The sequence below is a fragment of the Scatophagus argus genome, chromosome 5 (assembly GCF_020382885.2).
Source record: "Scatophagus argus isolate fScaArg1 chromosome 5, fScaArg1.pri, whole genome shotgun sequence".
Classification (NCBI taxonomy): domain Eukaryota; kingdom Metazoa; phylum Chordata; class Actinopteri; family Scatophagidae; genus Scatophagus; species Scatophagus argus.
Window position 1 is genome coordinate 2,167,536 of NC_058497.1, and position 20,300 is coordinate 2,187,835.

A 20,300-nucleotide genomic window follows, 5' to 3' on the forward strand; every position below is an offset into this window, starting at 1 on the left:
AACACCCCATCCTTATATTATGTCTAACAAACTATGATGTAGCTGTAGGCAGAGAGCAACTGCTGTAAATACATATAAACATTATAAAGGTAAAATATTGTGTAAACAAATGATAATACCATATCATATAGCTTTTTCATATTTAATTATATGTGATTACACTTAGTAACAAAACCTTACATCCTTGTTTTATAAAGCATTTATTCATTAATAATTAATTATTATTTACATATACAAATCACAGGCATATTTAAACTTTTTATGAATGTGCTCAAAACTCACAAAGACATGTTCAGGTTCAAGGCTTATTATTTACCTACATACTGCTAGAGATACAAGACAAAAAAGTCTTCAGTGATAGAACCTTACTACATTTCCTTCATTAGTGAATGGAGAGAAGTGTTTATGGGTAATAATATAGGTGTAATAAATAAAAAAATACCATGTATTTTCCATTCAATAAATATTTCTCATTTTCTGTGTTAACAACTAAGTTATATTGACAATTACTCATTATCCTGTTATATACTAGTTACAGATACTTCACAGTAGGCGTTGACAAGTACACAAAATGTCTGTCTGTCTTAATACTAGATTGTAACATGTTCTACTGGGTTATAAACCCTTTATAAATTGTTTATGAACAACTTATAAATAAAGTCCTTCCTTTGTTTTAATCTGCCCTATAAATTATGAAAGTATCCAGTGTTCAGAACTAAACATGTGGGATTTTACTAAGTAGGCTTCGGTGTTTTCAGTCATTATGGTTGTTTTCAAGAAGAGGCCCCGTTTTGTAAAAATAACACATCAAACCTTTCAAATGTAACGTCTCCACAGCAGTGAGTGTAAATGCATTATCGGCAAGCTAATAAACTCTGCTAAATTTACAGTTTGGCCACTGTCAAGGAAATCTGAAGTCACACTGCATTATATCATTAGCTTCAGTCAGCGATTTGCTGCCTTTGTTCATTAATCACATTGTAAAAACACTTTATCGTGTCAAAAGTGGCCTTGTGTAGGCCAAAAGTTTTCCTCTCACACATCCAGCTGATGCTCATGGACTTCTTTTGTCTCAGGCCACCTCTTTTCTTTTTTTTTGTTTTCCTTTTTTTTTTGCATAACACAATACTTGCACAACTTGTTCTGTGGGCTGTTCTGTGGAAGCAGATAAAATACATCACACGTGTCAAGAACGGAAATAAAACCTTGCCAATAATTTCAAATTGTATTCCACTCGGTTTAAATGTAGAGCAACCCTGCTAACTTGAGTACTGAGATAAATTCAGCTTCAAAAGTAAGACGGGTCATTTGTCATGCATCTCTGTCCTCAGTCTTTTTTCTTTTTTCTTTTTTTTTTTTTTTGGATCTTTGCCATGCATTGAAATCATGTAGTTTTAAGACCATCAGCAACTACAGGCCTTTGCTAAGTGCATTTACATACAGTACAGGTGGCTCCACAAATATGGGCAGATTTTAATATTTTAATTTAAATGTAATTTTCATGCCCTGTTTGAATGGGAAATGCTATAATGATTCAGACAGACGGTGAGGGATTTATTTCCCTGTGATATTGTGAGCTTTCAGGATGAAAACAGAGACGTGATCCTGAGGTCAACATAAACAACATTGGGCCATTTTCCAAATCATTAAGATGACTTTCAGACTTCATTTGGTTTGTAAAATGTATTATTGCTTAAGGGCTACTCTGGTGTTCCGCTTTGGTATATTTATTATGATGTCCTGGTACTGGTGGTTTGCATTTGGTTTAGCAGTTTTAATATTTAACATCATACAATGTGAGCTTCTCAAACTTGCTCTGACTGGTCTTAATTAAGGGCCGTATGGCTAATATGTCCCAGTTCGCCTTGTGCAGGGTGAGAAAGTGTCATCTTTGATATCTGACTCTTTTTTATTATTTAATTTGTATCTCTGTTTTGTTGATTCACATTCCTTTCTCTTTTTATTGTTTGAATTGCTTTCATTTTTGTTTACTTTTTTATTTTTTAACTTTTTGTTGACTCGGCCCTACACTGCTAAAGCTTTCTTTCTGTCTGACCTTTCACTTCTCAGTAGTTTTATTGTGTGCTCTCATTGAGGTCTTTGTTCATTTGCGGCTAAGTTGCTTTGTTGTGTTAGATTTCCACAATATTCCTGGTCAGTCATGTAGTGTAGTTATTGTTGTAAAATAACTGTCAAACTTTTAGATTAATGCCAATAAGATGCATGTGTTGTGGATACCAAAACAATATCTTAGATCAGAAATATAAATACTAAATTTTTGTCTCAATAAAACGACTCATTTGTCAAATTGACAGAATTTTGATTTAAATCAGGAACGATCTAATCAAGTATTTAGAGTCTGACATTTGATGTAAACTTTAATAACTTGACAGTTTTTGATATTTTACACACATTTTGTTCAGTTCAAAATGGTATTTAGGTTTAATATCCCAACAAGAAGTGACAAAATCGAAGAGGATTCTCTGCAGTTGAGTTTGCTATTGGTACGGTGATGCCCTTTTTCTCTTTGTGTTTGGTGGTGTTGGTTGCTGGACCTGCTAAAGATCCAGTAATCTCGTATAGTAAGAACAGAACAGTAATGTAAGAAATAAGTGCACTTCTCAGAGGAAATGTTCCTTGAATGTAGGCTGAATCACTGGCAATGTAGCATAGCAGATCATGATCATCTGTGCAAGTGAATTTGTCACTTAATTCAGTAGTAGCTGTGAAAATGCATAAGAAATACTTTTTAGGGGGTTATTCCTTTTTTTTTCTTTCCTGTCAACAAACTCAAGCTACAGCATCCAAAATGACCTCAAAGAAAAATAATGAACTAAACGAGAACTGCATATTGCACATAATTTGTCGAGAATTCAGGCTTTAATGCAGGATGAAATGTACGTGACCAGAGTACTTTTAGCATGATATGCGTAATAAACAACAAAGTGTAGTTTCATTTTTTATAAAAGTTCAACATTTCTCTAAAACAGCTGGACACTGTAGTTTTTAAAAACCATTACTCAAACAGGAGAAATAATTCATTTATTGGGGCCTACTTTCAGCTGCAGATTCATCCACATTTAACCATCTCATGAGTATTTCACGCAGCAGGATGAGTCAAAATAAACTACGGTGTGTTCATGATAAAAAAAATAAACATGTCACCCGGTGCAACAGTGCGGCTCACTGTTGTGTGTCTAAAAGACTTTGGACAACAATGTAGCCCTATGGCATAGAGGAAGAAGATAGATCAGGCATTGATGCAATACACAGTAGATACAGTGATTGCTGTTTTGGGCCTGTTCATGGTATATGTTGACAATATGTACAATAGAGGATATAGCCAATTTTATGCTTAACCTGCAAATGGTGGCTTCGTGGAATAATTCAACGAATATTTCATGTTTTTCTCCCATCGTACCTGCGACACCTCAAAGAGCTAGTTTCGCTCTTCAGGACATTATCAGACCTGGTAGGCTGCCTCAGTGCACCGTAATCCATCCATCTAGTCCAGAGGAGGCGTCGGTATTAATGCATCAGGACATGCAGCTGTGCCGCCTACTTCTGCTTTGCACACGGCTGCACCAATTCACCCAAACACTCGCACACACACACACACACACATTGAGTGAAGCAGCAGGTTTGGACCCTAGAGTGGGGGGTGATATCATATGCTTTCACGCTATACTTGCACAGGAGTGCCCAGGCACCATCTGTCTGTCTGTGCAGCCAGCCCTCTCTTTTTTACATGTGTGTGTGTGTGTGTTTGAGAGAGAGAGGGAGAGAGAGACATGGTGCGTGTGATAGAGAGAGAGAGCAAGAGAGTAGCGTCCGGCAGCTGTATTTACACCTGTATGAGCAGATCCCTGTTGGCAGGACGGCAGAGGAACACACCAGCTGCTTAACCTACATTCCCTACCAGGCTGTTTTTGTGTGCACTGTGCCATGCCACACACACACACACACACACACACACACACAAAGAACACATGCAGATAGACATGTTGATGGAGCTTTAAGAGCCTTTGTGGGACCAGGTCAACTGCACAGATACCTTTATACACCCAGGCACGCCCATAGACCACCAATGTGCAAAATGCTGCTGCTTGTCTTCAGTTGCTTGTAATTTTTAACATCAAAGAAAACCTCAACAAGTTCATGCCCCCCCCATTTAGATTTTGGTGTTTTCCCCCTGTCGAAGTAGGGAGAGTGAGTCGGATGTGGCTCAGCGTCTGCCTGATAACCCCCCCTCCACCACCAGACAAGGCCAGGTCAGGGAGTTGAGGAGCACAGCCAAGCTTCTGCTAGTCCTCAAAGTCTCCTGGGAGTCCAGAACAAGGAGATGAGTGTCGGGTCTGACCCGGCCTCTTGTTTCCTGTCAGCCAAATTTGGCAGAAGGTTGGCCCCAGATGAATTAAAACCCAAAGGAAGAAAACAGACACTGGTCGAAAAAGTTTGTCTCATGGTGAAATGTCACTGGCAGAACATAATCTATGAAAAAGATGAAGAAAGAAATATTCAAACAGCCATCTCCAAGGAATTTCTACTTGTCCCTAGTCGCCAGTGTTCTATGAGAACAGATTAAGCTTGTGAAATGCCTGTCACCGATAAATTTGAGATTTGTAAACGGACAAACTGTTGCACTCTTATCCCATCTACACACAGACTGACTTTAACACCGACAAATGAAAATCCGAATGGAAAGATTGTCACACACAAAACAAAACATCACCCTTGTCCAAATCCCACTGATGACATTTTCAAGCAAATGCAAAAAGAGTGCAGGCGAGGTAACACAATAAACAACAGCGAGAGAACGAGTAAGACCCTGTGACCTGCTGCAGATGTGCCCTCAGATTACTGTAATACGTATGTAAGAGGCAGACCAGTGCTGGAGTCATTGTCTTACAGAGACTCACTGAGACCAGAGCTAGAAAGGGGCTTTAAGAATGCAATGCCCAACACCACATGGCAGCAAGACTAAACCATTTGCACAAATCACCTCACTTCCCTCTCTTTTTAATGGCCTAGGCGGAGCTGCTATTAGGGCCACCGGGTTAAGAGATGAATGTGTGAACGATTATTCTCCGGGAGTGGGGTCGTCGCCCTCATAGGTCGATTACTCTTGCTCTTTTCCTTCTCTCGTAGCTCTCTGTCTCTCTCTCTCCCTTTGCCTGCTCTCAGTAACACACCCCCTCACCCCTCTTACTCCATTGACCCATGTTTAACCGATGTTTCCCAACACTCCACTGACCTGTGTGGGACTCTTTTCCACCGAACCTGCAGGTTCAGGCAGTGTGTCACCTAACTAGGCGGTCTTTGTCTACACTGTGGTCAAAAGTGTTTACTGCCAGCTCAACATGGTGGACAGTTTTCCCAGCGTGAGCTCATTCTTTTGTTTTATTCTAAGCAGCGTGCAATTTGGCATTTTAATTTGTAACACTCAAGCTTCAAAGCTGTGCATTTCAATGTGATAACATGTATATGGTATGCAGTTTTTGATGGTTTTTATTGTTGCAAATTTGTATTCTCAAAATGACAAGACATAATCGTCCTCACTTTAAACTGAAAAACTGAGATGCTAAGACATTAAATCACATCTACATTTAATCATGCTATAAATGTATACCTTTGTGGCAAACATTGCTGCTTGGATAATGCAGCTGCGATGACAGTTTTCATTATGGTCAACTGCAAGTGTTCGCTCTGCATTCTTTCACAGATCTATGGACCCAGTTGACACATAAATCTGTAAAATAAACTTAGGCTCTTGCTGCCATGTCCAAGCTAGGTCCTAACTGCCATCGGGTGGAGTATAGAGACAGTACAGAGGATTACATGTTCATTGCAGTGGTGTAATGTCTTTTGTTGTTGATGAATCTACCATCGCATGTGAGCGGAGAATGAAAGACTTTCTGGTCACCAATTGAAGCTTTTGACACCAACCGCACAGGAAACATAACACACAGTAGTTAATCACTGGTCCCACCTAAGCCTAATTTCACTGATCACCCAGCTCAGTTTCAAAACTAAACTTAAGCTGGGTTTTCTTCACAAGCTGATATGTGTATATTATAGATAGATATTAGATAATATAGCTAATAGAACGTACTAATACTGATGAGACCTTTAACATTAAATTGTTTTAAGTTCACAGCACAGTCATTCTAGACTAATTGTTGTTTCAAATTTTTCAGTTACAGTTATGCAGCTGTTTCTGTTAGGTGCCTTTATGTTATTTTACTGTACACATCATAATCATAACCTACCTAACCTAGTGTACGTTGCCAAAAAGGATTAGTGTGAAGAAACATAGGTGACTTTTTAAGGTGAGTTTTAAAAGGAGACCTCCATGAGCCACAATGCTCCCAGTATTGTTTATATAGATAGATATTTAGTTTTTCTGCAACTTTCTTTGCAGCCAACTGTAAATTCCACCAACAATATGTTTCAAGAAAATAGGAAGGAGAAATTCAAAGTGGCATATTGTAAGCCCCAAAGCTTACTTGGCCTTTGCTTCCCCCATGGAGATCTCACCCCATTCGTCCTTCACTCTCCCACTGGCGTCCATCCATTTACTCAGCTGGAGGCCCAGAGTGTGGGCTCAGCGGGTTGGATAGGCTCAGTGGAGGGTAGACGGTAGAGACTGTTCACCCCCCCTTTGTAACTCTTTGATAAGTGGCAGTTTACCAGAGGCCTCCATTACACCAACCACCATGTTCATTTGTCAACTTGCGCTCCAGGAGTAAGACATTCCAGGGTAAATTGTTGATCCCCCATGTCTCAGAGTAACATTTTTCTACACATCCATGTACCAAGACTAATTGAGGACTGTGTGCTATCGTCGGGAGGGCCCAGGCGGATGCTGCGAAAGCGATAAAATAAAAGAAATACTGCAGAGTGCTTTGGTTGGCTGGGGAGTCTGTTTTTCATGACTCTGGGAGGTTGGCTGATGGGGACAGAGTTCAGTCTCATCGGACCTTTATTGCTGTAGGGAAAAGGCTTATTTACTGTAAACTGTTTACGGAGCTCTGTCACTATCTCTGGACATGCAGAATAAACACAGGAACACACTCCCACTCCTAATGTCTTGTAAACATAAGAAACACGCACAAACTGACAGATAGACAGAAATACACCCTGAAAAAGACACCACACACACACACACACACTGTGTACTTGTTAATATAATCACAGTGAATACACATTTGCCCACACCCTCACTTCCACACAGGCACGCACATTCACAAGACAATACTCAGCCATAAATACACATTTGCACTAAAAAAAGCAGTCACATGCAAACACACAAGTCCTTGTCTCAACAATGCCCAAGTCCTGTTAGTTTTATTGGTGTCCCCAGTTATTATACAAATTGAATAAACTCTTCATTCTCTTTCTCTTTCTCAACAATCAGAACTGTTTCCCATCGTTTTTCTGTTTAGTATTTACATGGCTGGGTTCAGACCTACATGTTTGTGCACATGTACCCAATCCCTTTAAAGTGTAATAATAAGAAAAAAAAAAAGACATATGTTTGCGAACATGCTGCATCTGCCAAATATATGGTATCACACTTTACAGAGCAGCTTGAACAGATGAATCATCAGTCCATCCCGAAGGTTTTCAAATCCATCTCAGTGCACAGACATTCTGTTTCCTGCCATATATGTGTTGTGCACTTAAACAGACACGTCAAAAAGTATGTAATGTGAAAAGTGTGTTTGCTCAAGTGTGCTAGTTTAATAATGGTTTTTCCGTCTATCTCTTCACCCTCCCCCACCGCTCTTTCATGAAGACCCTACCTCTTTGGGGCGGGATGTTTTGCCATTAAAACTCCATGGTGAGTTTTGCTTCTCCCCTCCTTGGCTCCCTCGGCAGCATGCAACTGTATACTTCGCCACAGCACACCGCCTCCTTTACCTCTCATTTGTCTCCTGGTATATTTTCAACACATTCCGCAGAGTTTGTGCCGTCATTCCTCAAGGGGGGAAAAAAATCCCAAAGAGGAGTGTTTCTTATTTTCTCATCTTTTTTTGTGCCTTTTTTTGGTTGTGTTTTTTGCAAACCCTTCAATTTTTTTTTTTTTTTTTGTGTGTGTGTTTATGTTGAGCTTGTGTAGTTGGATGATTTGACATACTGTGTTAAAGCTGTGAAGTGAACAGGATTTGTGTTCAGTTTACTACTTAGTGCTATGGCTTCATCTGAGTCATTACCTGATTTTTGTATAAAAAGGTTGCAAAAATAAAAAACATTGTACCTATGTATCATAGGTCGCAGTCCATCTTGCGGGGCATTGTGAACATGCACTTTTTGCCTGGTTATCATGTGGTTTCTTTAAGCCACCCACTAGAAAATGACATCTCTGTCTTTTTCTCTTTTTTCTTTCTGTTTAGACCCTCCATGATGTTTTTCCAAGAATAACGCCTTTGTGTAAAACACATGTTGTTCAAATTTTCTTTTAGCCCACTTTGGTTACATTTTTTTCCTTGTCTGATGTGTGTTTGCACGCAGTAATTGTGCCTTGTCATATTCTGGTATTATTGTGGACAGTGTCTTGTGTGGTTATAGAAATGTGAGTGATATGTAAGCCTCTCCTAAAATGTGCTTTGCAGGCTGTTTACTTAATCATAACTAAATAATTTAATTTAAAGCTGTACTGCTTAATATTTTGTAGTTGCAGTGGGCCAAATGACTGTGTGTAAGGTGAACGAGGTCACTCAAACTGATGAACACTGAGAGAATTTTCGCCTGATTGTGCAATTTACCTCAGCTCCACTCTGTTCTCCACGTTCCGTGTTTTCTTTCTCACTGTGACTGGAAAGCACCAATAATCAGTGTAGTGCTCTAAACTGTTACAGTTACATCATATCATCTATCTGCAGATACTTTCATATTATTACTTGTTTACGCTCATCTACACTTAATGTCATATTCTTAACACCAACAAATTTATTGCCAATCTAGATACAAGCAGTACAGCAATAACCTAGCTTTGTTTCAGACTTCTGAATTTTTTTCAGCAGTTTAAATAAGTATGGTGTTGTACTCAGTTCTAGAATACAAAAAAGGACACAAATGTTCAGAAGTGATGAGGAGATCTGTGCGTTTTGTTTTGAGCTAACTTTTTTTTTGAGCTAAGTTTGTTGAGAAAAAGTTGTCTGCTCCTTGAAAGCAATACCTGTGGTATTGCTTTCATTTTGACTAAAGATGCTGTCAGCAAGACAGGTAAATGACATGCTTCTAATTTGTATTGTTGAAAACAGAAAAAAAAAATCTGTTCAATCTAATTTTCAGGGGAATAGGAAATGATTAACATTCGCTTTAAACTTTGGAGTCAGACTAGATTTTTCAGTGCCCTGAGAATCAAATGATAGTGGGCCCAGCATCTTCCTATTCAAGGAACTTTTTCTTTCAGGGGGCCGAAGCCAAGTCTCTTGTCAACACTGTCTTGTGAAATCAGATGCTTACAAGCTTTTAAAAGAAGCCCCATTATGACAGAGTCACTTATGGAGAGATGATTGAGTGGCTCAGTGAAGTGAACTTTTCCCTTCCCTGCTCCCTGCTCTCCAGCTCCTCCCTGTTGACTCCATTCACTTAAGAAAATGAATAGCATGTGGTGCCTTCCCCAAGTCTTGGGTTTCGTCTTTTGTTGTGGGCAGTCACTCATACTTTTTAATTGAAGCTTTTTTCTTTCTGTCTTACCTTCCGCTTAATCTAGGCCCTTAGTGATTTCAGAGCGTATACTTTTCAAAGGTACACATCATTAGCATCGGAATCTTGACCCTCAACAATAACTACCTTCCGCTCAAATTGGAGCTAGTTAAACCTATATTGTTTCTCTAATGGTGTATGTCTTCAGACGTGAGCAATGACAGTCCATTTGCCAATTTCTGTTTCAGCTTTTAGCATGCCTTCTGGAAGCTCAGTAGTACCCAGAGTTCATGAGCAAATTTTAGAGACAGGGCCATTTTTTATTTCCATGCACTGTGTCATACGTTCTCGGATTTCTATTTCATGTTCTAAATTTTATGCACCTGATTTTGTGTTTTCTCACCAAACACATGAACATACATAATAATGTATTAATGTTATTTGAATAATATGTCTCCACAGGCTAACAAACTTAAATGGTTTGTGTGGCAGACAAGGTTGAGTATGGGGAATAGGAACAGGTAGAAAAAAAAGTCCTTGTTTATCCTTGAACATTTGATGCCCGTTCTCTAATGTTCACTGAGTTTCCCCAGTGGTTGTCATTAGTGCTGTGTGTTCAACACAGCCCCAAGGCTGCCTCTTTTCCAAGGGCTGTTGTAAAATAATAAATGTGACGTTGAAGGATGTGTCCTCCATATGACTGCCCCCTCTCACTCCCTCTCTCTGTCTTCCTTTCCATTCCTGGTTGCAGTCTTAATACCAGCTCCTTTTCTGATTTGAATTAACCCTTTGGCCCAAAATCGACAGCCAAACGACAGCCGTACAGCTCTTTGTCACTGGATTGCTAGCTCAAATGAGCTCCATCATATTTGTTTACTGCGAGGGCCCTGAAAATAAATGGAAGCTGCCACTGGACTTCCATCCCCCTTCAGAGACGCCTCATGTTAGCCCTGGACATAGTAATGTGAAAGGACTTTGATGGTTGATGTCGCAGATTGAATTATGCCCTTGAGGAAAAGCTATTAGCTCAGTCAAGAGTCCTCATTTGTTAAATTAAAAGTGGAAATGACATGAGAGTAGTCTTCAGTGAATTAAAGTTGCAAAGAAAATGGATTCCATTCCCTTTTAAAGGGCAGCCTTATGGAAGGAGAAGATAAAAAGAGATTTGTCGTTTTTGTAGTGACACCCCACCCCCACCCCACCCCCACTGCCAGTTCTCTTTTTGTTTATTTATATTTCAGAATATGATATTGGGTACTTCTTTTGTAACTTGTTGTCACTGGCTAACCCAATTCCCCACCACCGATACACTCCAAAAACTGGTTGTCCAAACATATGGAGAGCACAGTTAGGCTCTTTTCTGCTGGAGCCGTGCCTCTCTGTCATAAGGCTAGAAACCCCTACACTTTTAAGGCACTTCAAGTGAGATCAAGAGGAAAGGATGATTTAAAACACAGATGAATAAACTTTAGTGGCCACTGTACCCAGAGGAGACAAGAACCGAGCTGTGATCTTTGCTCCTGTTGGCGACTCTAGCTGAGGCCCCTTCAAAGAGACTCAAATCCAGCTCATCAGCCATGAGACTACAATGAGGAGCCGATGTCACAGCTTGCTATCATGGGCTTACAAATATACATCTTGATATACATGGTTACTACATATATGTACTTAGTTATAGTGTATACATTAATCTCTGCTGTGCCTCCTAAAAATTCTTTCCTGCTGATGTGTCATTTTCTTTTCAAGAAATGAAAACCTGTCAGAATGAAACAGTGTTTTACCTTGATTTATTATTAACCTTTGATTTAGGTCCAAAGACAACATGAGGACTGTGAGGAGGTTAGAATATGTTTTAGTGCACATTGTGAGTTGCTGTGTGTGGTATATTCTTCAGCCCCAAGCTCTCACCCTTGAAAACCAACATCAGCTTGCACTGAAATAGGATTTGTGTTTCCTGGGTTATTGAAACCAGTGAACCACAGGGCCTTTAAGGGTTTAACATATTTTCCAGCAATGGGAGAGATGGAACACCAAGGTTTTCAGCAATTAAACACCTCACCAAAGAAGAACTTTGACTTTACAGATCTCCCACACAGCCAAAGTCAGGAATACTGTTCCTTCTCTTGAGCAATACACAGAAGTTTTATGGCGTCTTGTGCCTAACAGATCCCTTGTTTCCCTTACCTTTTCACATTGTCTTGAAAATTTAGTGACTATACACATCTTACATGTTTTATGTCTATTTTCATTTCTTTCCCATTGTATTTTCCCTCTCATTTGCCTTACACTGGTCCAGGATTGTTGAGATTGAAAAGCAGAAGAAAGGTGTCATGCCTTTGGAGAAACTGCAGTAATGGAAATACTCCCTCATAGCTAGTGAATAGCTAGGACCTGTTTGTTTAATGCTTTATCTTCTGTATGCACTGACAAATGAATAGGCCCAAGGAAGAGCTTGGAGGACAAGACAAGGGCACCCTGGAGTTAGCCAACGCAATATCCTGAATGTGACTTTATCTCCCCCTCTATCATCCTTTTACAGACAGGGCTTACTGTGGATATTTGGTACTTTAGCCTTCTCCCTCTTGACCTAGCGCTAATAAATACAAGCTATGGAACTTAAATAGACGCCTTTCTTTTGACTATCTTCACCACTTCCTTTTTTCTGATCCCTCTTTCACGTGGTGTTGGCTAAACAAAGACATCAGCATCTTACATCCATGGAATAAATTATGAGGTGCTGACAGTCTAAAGGGAGGCAAGAGAAAGAAAGTTTTAGCAGCAACAGGTCTTTCAGCACCTAGTAAACCTTTGTTGAACTACTTGATACACCATCTTCCCTACAAGTATTATCGTTGAACTGCATTCTTTACTTCATTATATTACAGAGTTTATTTCACTTTGTTTTACACTCAGGTTCCTGTGAGGCCCACATATCAATGAGGTCTGTACTTTTTGTTTGGTGGCATGTTCAACAGGAAGTGTTGTTCGGTCATTGTCAGAGCTTTTTATACAAACCAGCCTACATCTCCAGGATCATGGGAGGGTAATAACAGCAACAGTTTAGAACTGCAGATTTAGATGTGTCAGTGCTTTCATCCACTAAGAATGCGATTGTTGCTGCAACACTCTCATTCAGAACACTCGAAATATAATCATCATTAATCAACGTCTAGCTTTGATAGAAATACAGTTTGGCTTGTGGCTCCAGTGCACTACAATGAAGCTTTTAAGTTCTTTTTTTTTTTTTTTGACTATATTTACAGGTATTTTACTGTACTGTAAACATCTGTGAAATTGCTAATAGGTGGTGCTTAAATTGACATTATTTAGTCCACAGATTAATCCCAAACTTGAAAATGTACTTGATCGTGACCGAATGGACAAAACATTGTTAAGTCCAAGTTCATTAATCAAAAGACTGGTTGTTTGATCCCCAGATCCAGCTGCATTTGGAAGTGTCCTTGGGTACAATACTGAACTCCAAATTGCTCCTGATGGCTGTTTCCATTCATGTGTGAGTGAATGTCTGAATGATTGAGCGTAGAAACTGTGGGGCACTTTGGACAGGAAATACACAATATTCCTACTGATGAGCAGGTCAGCATCTTTTATAGCAGTGTCTGTGATCATAAATGTGTGCGTGAATGGATAAATGTGACTCAGCGTGTAGCATGTAGTTTTCTGAGAGCCTACTTGCTGCTTGGAGACGGGTAACCATGGTAACCCATACCAATAATGACCTGATTTTAAAAATATATTAGGCCGAGCAAAATGAAAGGTTTCTTACATACTAAAAAATCTCACATGCTGTTTTAGTCTACAAAATAACATGTTATTGGGAAATTTTGGATGCAGCCTTAAACTAATCTACTTATTTCCCCCTAATGGAAATGCATTCAGGGTTTTCATATCCATATCCTTTCTGTAACCCACTAATGCTGTTTGATGTCAATGGTGGCTCCAGCCTATCCCAGCACATGTGGACATAAGAAGACCTGTACAAAATTTTGCATTTGAGAGCTTTCCTGAGCTGAGAATAAGTTGGATTACAATTTTTTTTATTACAGTTGGGAATATAGTGTAACAGAAGACACAAAATTTTAGTTTTTTTTTTTTTTTTCCTACCATGTGAGTGTAGACAGAATTGTGCATGTTGCTTCCACACTAGTGTGGTTTCAAAAGGTCAAGACTAAGCACCCCTCTGGGAGTCTATGACACCACCATGAGTCTTCAAGCCCTTAGCCTGCCTTATGCCTGATCTGCTGTGACCATGTTTTACTGTCCAGGTTGGTTATACGGCCGGACAATAATACCAGGCCTTGCTACTGTTCTCTGATCACTACCATATGGGGAACGCTATTGCTGCTGAAAACTCTTTCTGTGTCCGCTTCCTCTCTAACAGTCCTGACAGGCTGAATAATCCAATAACTCCCAATAAATTCTCTCCTGTGGCTGCCATGAAGTGAAGCAGCCAGGGAGGGTTGCTTGGATGCTGCTGTTGTGAGGTGTACATTCCATTGAGTGAGAAATATTGAAATATAGAAATATAGATCATATGCATCCAGTTTGACTCAAGGGGTTATTGGTCTGTACTACGTGGAAGAACAGGCGTGCCACTTCAAAACAAGACGCGAACATGGACTTATACTTATATACTTAAACCTAGTGTACATTCAAACTCTCTGAAAGTATGCTGAAAATATGTGGCCTATAATCAGTCATTTGACATTGTTCACTCATCAAGGATGATGAGCTGGACAGTGAGCAAGGCTAGAAGAACATTACGAGTAGTATGGCTGGCCAAACTGTGCACACTTTAACAATGGAAGCCAAATCGTGTGCTCGTTTTGGTTGCAGGCTTGCTCTTTTGTCTGTTTAAACTTAGTTAATTAGATTTTAGAGTATAATGTAAGTTAATATTAAAAGTGTGAGTAGCAGATTTAATACCAAGAAACCACCATGGTTAACCTTTTTTTTAAAGCCCAGACAACTCTAGAACGTTGCAGTATCATCATTACAGTGTCTCTTACATCTGAATCCCCGTGGGGTAAACAGCAATTTAGCACAATGCTGCAAATTACATGCTGCATGGCACCAGGATAGTGTTCTTATACATAATAGTTTTTGGCTGATGAATGCAGTGGATCCCTGTATGATATTGTAATGTGGTGCGCCGCAAGTAAAGCTAGGACCAACTGTGCGCCACTATTGGTCTAAAAGAAACTTATGGCAGTAGCACATTTAATTGATGTATACTGTCTAATACATTACTTACTTTTCAGATAGAATGATGATCTGGAATATACCTCACAGGGTTTGTTAGATTTCTGCTTTTTGTTGGCCTTGTGTTGGAGGTCAAATGGTTTTTTGTGTAGGCATGCTACACGCTACAGTCCTTCAGTATGGAGCCTCATTTTGATTCACTCCCCTTGCAATGTTAAAGATACGGCAATAAGCTATCAATATCAGTCAACATTTCCTTTATCTGTTTCAAATTAAAAGTCCTCTAGCATTTCAGTGAACAGAAACCCTTCATTTCTTAACAAGACTTTGATGGTGAAACATTTGGAGGAACATATTGTGGAAAACTATAGCTGCTGTCATGTTTTCTCAAGTTTCACCAAGTTGAAGCTTTACTCTATTATTTTGTTAATCATGTTAAATGTTAGAAGAAAAGTTCAGTTGAATGGTTGTGAGAAATAAAAACATAGTTGTGCTGATGGACCAGCAACATCTATTGGTAAAATTTGGTATACTGGTCCATTTGGCATTTGGCTCAGTATCAAACGGGTTAGAAAACTTTTACACTGTCTCAAACTGTGTGGCTAAATTGCGTGTCAGGGGTGATCAGCAGGTGGTCATTTTGTAAGGCAGATGTTTCTGAGATTTGTTCTGATCTTGTTTATTTTCTGAATGTTTCATACATCAACATTTGTGTCTGAGCAAATTTAATTTTCTTATGTTCTGGTGGATGTTTAATTTGCAGACATTTAAATTCCCCTTGCTTAGCACCTTTGCATGCAAAGCATTGTCATGAAGTTTGTGTGTACTGTTTACAGATGCCACTGTGTAATGTTCGTGTACTTTCCCCTAAGGTGTTATATTTCTTGTGTTACACTATTGAACTCTTCTAAAGTGGATTCCGGTTATCTTTCATTTCGCAAACATGTCTAAATGCTGGTCTCAAAAGTGATGATGCATATTTCATTGTAACATCTATAAATCATCAGATATTTTAAAACATTAAGGTCATTATTGACTGTTGATGAGTAGTGTAGTTAGTAGTAGTAGTTTATATTTTGTACCTAGTCAGTTTTGAAGGGAAAATGTATGGTTTTTTGTTGTTAATTTGTTTGCTTTTTGTCTTACACAAGACAGGAAGTGTGCTGCCTTTAAGCATTGTGGTTCATGGGAAATATGGTCTTATATTGTACTGGTTATTTGGTATAATCTTTGAATTTGTAATTTTACTTCTGAATTTTGTACTCTTTTCCCTCCTGAAGCAAAGCTAAGCCGCCCCCTCAGATATCCCCGAGCAAATCCAGTGGAGGAGAGTTCTGTGTGGCTGCCATCTTTGCCTCATCTCGCTCCTGGTTCATCACCAACCCCAACATGAAAAGAGAGAAAGGTTAGACCATGGCCACAGGTGCTTCTCACATTTTCTAATCAATGTCCTGGCTAAGTCCAAATATGTCTCCCTAAAAGTGAAAACCTAATGTCTAATGGTTACAAAATCTTCACAGATGTTTCTCTCTCATTATGAACAATGCACTTTTTTACTAAAGAAGTATTTTTATCTCTTCTTCCACATCCTCCTCACAGATCAGTCCAGGCAGTCAGTTGTTGACTCACTGTACATTATCAGTTGCTACGGTAATTTGGTGGAGCATGTCCTGGAGCCTCGACCAGTTAGCACTGCTCAAAAGATTAGTGATGACACACCACTGGAGCTCAGCACCTGTCCAAGAGCCTGCTGGACTCTAGCCAGGTAACACTGTGTTGACCACTCTATTTTAGATAAAAGTACCTTAAATGTGTTCTCAAAGTTAAAATGTTTTTTTGGAACAGGACTCCACAGTGGAATGAGCTACAGCCACCCTTCAACTCCAACCACCCCTTGGTGCTGGCCTCAGACTTGGTGCAGTACTACCAGTACCTTCTCGCTGGTAAGTTCCAAATGAATCCTTATTTTTGTGTTAATTAAAGAGTGTTCATAGTATCAGGTAGTGTCCAAAAAGAATACAATGTAACATTTTGCAGAAGCAGAAGTGCAACATAAGTCTGTGAGAAGATGTAAGTCAATGCAAATTTGCTCTAGGCAACTCAGGTTTCAGCTCATCTGGATCCCAATCAAGAAGGAAACATGATAGTGTTACAAGCTTGCAGTAAAAACTCATCGGTTATGAATTTATTTTTAGTCTTCACTTAGTCTTCTGTGTGGGGTTTTTATGTCTTCCTTGTGTCGTGTGGGTTCCCTCTGGATTCTCCGGCTTCTTCCCACAGTCCAAAGACATGCAGGTTAGGTGAATTGATGAGTCAAAATTGCCAGTTGGTGTAAATTTGAGCGTGAGCGATTGTTTGTCTTTGTGTCAGTCCTGTGATGAACCCCTCCTCTACCTCACTGCCAGCTGGGATATACTCCAGCCCACTGTGACCCTCCAAAGGATAAGCGCTTATTGATAAGGGTTGGATGGATGGGTACTGTGTACTGAACTGCACATTTTTAGATGACAGAAATATGGTCAGGATAGAGCAAAGATACCTGCTGAGGGCAGTTTTAGGGGCAGTCGTGGATCAGCGGTTAGGGTGTCGGACCCGTAACCGGTGGATCGCTGGTTCGATTCCCCGTCCCGGTGTCCATGGCTGAGGTACCCTTGAGCAAGGTACCTAACCCCCACTGCTCCCCGGGCGCTGCACGCGGTCGCCCACTGCCCCGGGTTTGCTGTGTGTGTGTGCACGTCACTTGGGTGGGTTAAATGCAGAGCACGAATTTCGTTGGAGTGAGTTCCCTCCAATGACAAAATATGTCACTTTCTTCTTCTTCTTATGAATCTGATAGATACTATGATTAGATAGAGCATTTCAGAATTTAGAGGCTGAGGTGAAAAATAAATACTTTTTTCAAATTACAGCTAAGCACATTTTTTGTGCTTATCACTGCCACTATTTTCACAGATGTAAACTTTTTGTTTTTATTGAATGTTAACCTGTATCGCACTATGCCACAGAGTTGTTAATTTTTTCCCCTTTCCTCTTATTACATGATTCTTTATTTTAACTGATTTATTTAGTATTATTACTTGTGAAAAAAGTTTTCATCTATATATTCATATATAAATGAAAACTTTTTTTTCACAAGTTTTCATTTATATATTCATATTCATTTATACATAAAAATATATAAATGAAGTATCATTTGAAATGATACGACTTGAAGTGTTTGTCTGCTCTGTATTGACTATGTTTGTTTATTATATGTATGAATCAAAAAATACAGTCTCTGTGTGTTTTGGTTACACAGGCTAACACAACCATATATGTTTTCTGTATGCACCTTATGCATTATTAGTCAAATAGGTGACCCCTAATCCCTGCTGATTTTCCCTGATGGCTGTGTTGAAAGCCTGCCCTCAGCCTCATATTGGTGCCACATGCTGAGAGAGACCTTTCCAGTCAGCAGCCATAACATTTCCTTTCTCCAAGACATCAGTGAATGATACTTCCGCCTTTTCATATCCTCTGAGCCCTATCAGAAGTATTCCTACTTCTTCTGTTCTGTTCTGAAACTTGAATCTATCGTTTGCTGCCCACACTACACGCCTGCTCCAGGACATGCTAGCGCGATGCTATAAGATGCCAGACTCAGACCAATTAGCTGACACCCTAAACTCTCTCTAATTCAGTAACAAATACAGAGCAGTGAGAACTTTAGCTTGCCTACTGAAAGGCCAATTCACATGCGTTTGTGAGTGCATACGGATGGTCACACACGGAATCAATCCACCCCCTGGAATAGGCTGGCGTTTTGAGCTCACTCCATAATTATAAACACACAAAATCTGTAATTATCTCTTGCGGCTGCTCCAGGGCAAGTGGTGGCTGTGTTTACCCTAATCTCTCTACTCTTCTCCGATGACTTCTGCAGTGCTCTAGGTCTAACTGGTAGGATATTTTCTCAAATTAGTGCTAATGGTCTCTCCTAGTGTCAGAGCGATGAGGACACTTTGGGGTGACGGGCGCGGGCGTCAGCTTTTTCCACCATTCTCCCTGCCAGCATGGGCAGCGGAACTGGCTGCATAATGAGAACGATTCATTGCATTAACATTTACATCCAATTAACAATAGCCAAATAACACTGTGTCTCTTTATTCCTCAAACCAACCAAGTGTGAACAGATGCAAGGTCAAGATGCTATAAACATAATTGTTCAGCCCTCTACCCACTTCTTGTGCTCTTGCCATTTTCCCTCTGGGTCAGCGTCCTATACACCACCGACACCGGCTGAGTTGCTCTTGGAGTGCCACCTTCCATTTCTGTGCTTTGCACCCGAGCACGGACTCTCAACATCCTGTTTCTCAGCATGCGTCCCTTGCCAGCCCTCTCCTCAGTCGTTTCCTCCAGGGCTTGGCAATGCAAAAGAGAAGTGATCCAGGAGAAAGAGTCGATTTGACCTTAGGATGAATTATAGCACAGCACTACACCCCTTGTCCAGCTGCCTCTTGCTGAGCATAAAGATCATGCTGCTGCAGAGGAAACTGAAAAGACACACTGTTCTTACGTGCAGAACAAATTGTGCTATCAAGACCTAATTTACATTGTGGATACAACCATCACAAAAGAGAGAAAAAAGGAAGAGAGCAAAAGAGACAAGGAAGTTTTTACTATCAAACGAGAAATAAAAGTACTGAAAGAGTCAAAGAAGGACGGTCAGAAATCTACACAAATATCCCTAGCTAACTGTCTAACGAACTATGACTACGTTTCTGGAAAGACGGTGCAAGGCAAAGAGGTGGCAGCGCTTGATTGACAGGGCATGGTCTCTGGTCTCGTGGCTCTATATTGGATGACCCAGGCTGATTAAAAATGCAGTATGCAGGGAAAGAAATAGGAAGGGGAGAGGAAGGGCCGGGGTCAGGCCAGACCGGAGCCTCCAGGACGGGATGATAAAAGGCAGCAGTGGCGCCACTTCATGGTCACTATCTCCACCTGTCCATCTGTAGCAGCTACTGGCAGCACTCAGCCTTGCAGAGGACGGCAATATGCAGCACTGTCTTTGAGAGATAAGGAAGAAAGAGACACACATTATACAGTATACTCACAAATAGAGGAGATGCAGTATTATGATCTGGCTTAATAAAAGCAGTATCAAGCCAAGTTTTTAGTGTTTGGAGAATCTTCTGTCTGTAACTGAAGTGGAATCACAGGATTTCTGTCTGTCTCTCCTAAAGTACCCATTTGTCTATTTAGGCAAGTGTATGAATGGTCCCTTTTCTTCTGGCCAGAGGTGTTGGAGGGGATAACTACAGAATGATTGATCTAATCCCTATCATAGCACTATGTATGCTTTAATGAATGTGAGGATTTTCACACCCTTGAAGTTACATTGATACTTTTTTTCCCAGAGAGATTTTTTTTGTCAGGGTGAT

General features: G+C 40.0%; 1 protein-coding gene across 3 annotated transcripts in view; it reads left to right on the forward strand.

The window, feature by feature from the left end:
* Positions 1–20,300, forward strand: part of bcas3 (BCAS3 microtubule associated cell migration factor) — a 304,969-nt gene that overhangs the window by 84,500 nt on the left and 200,169 nt on the right. For all 3 annotated transcript variants that reach the window (XM_046388328.1, XM_046388329.1, XM_046388330.1), the window contains exons 17-19: positions 16,158–16,282; positions 16,477–16,642; positions 16,723–16,820. In XM_046388328.1, coding sequence (XP_046244284.1) covers positions 16,158–16,282; positions 16,477–16,642; positions 16,723–16,820 — 389 coding nt within the window. The remainder of the gene's footprint in view (positions 1–16,157; positions 16,283–16,476; positions 16,643–16,722; positions 16,821–20,300) is intronic.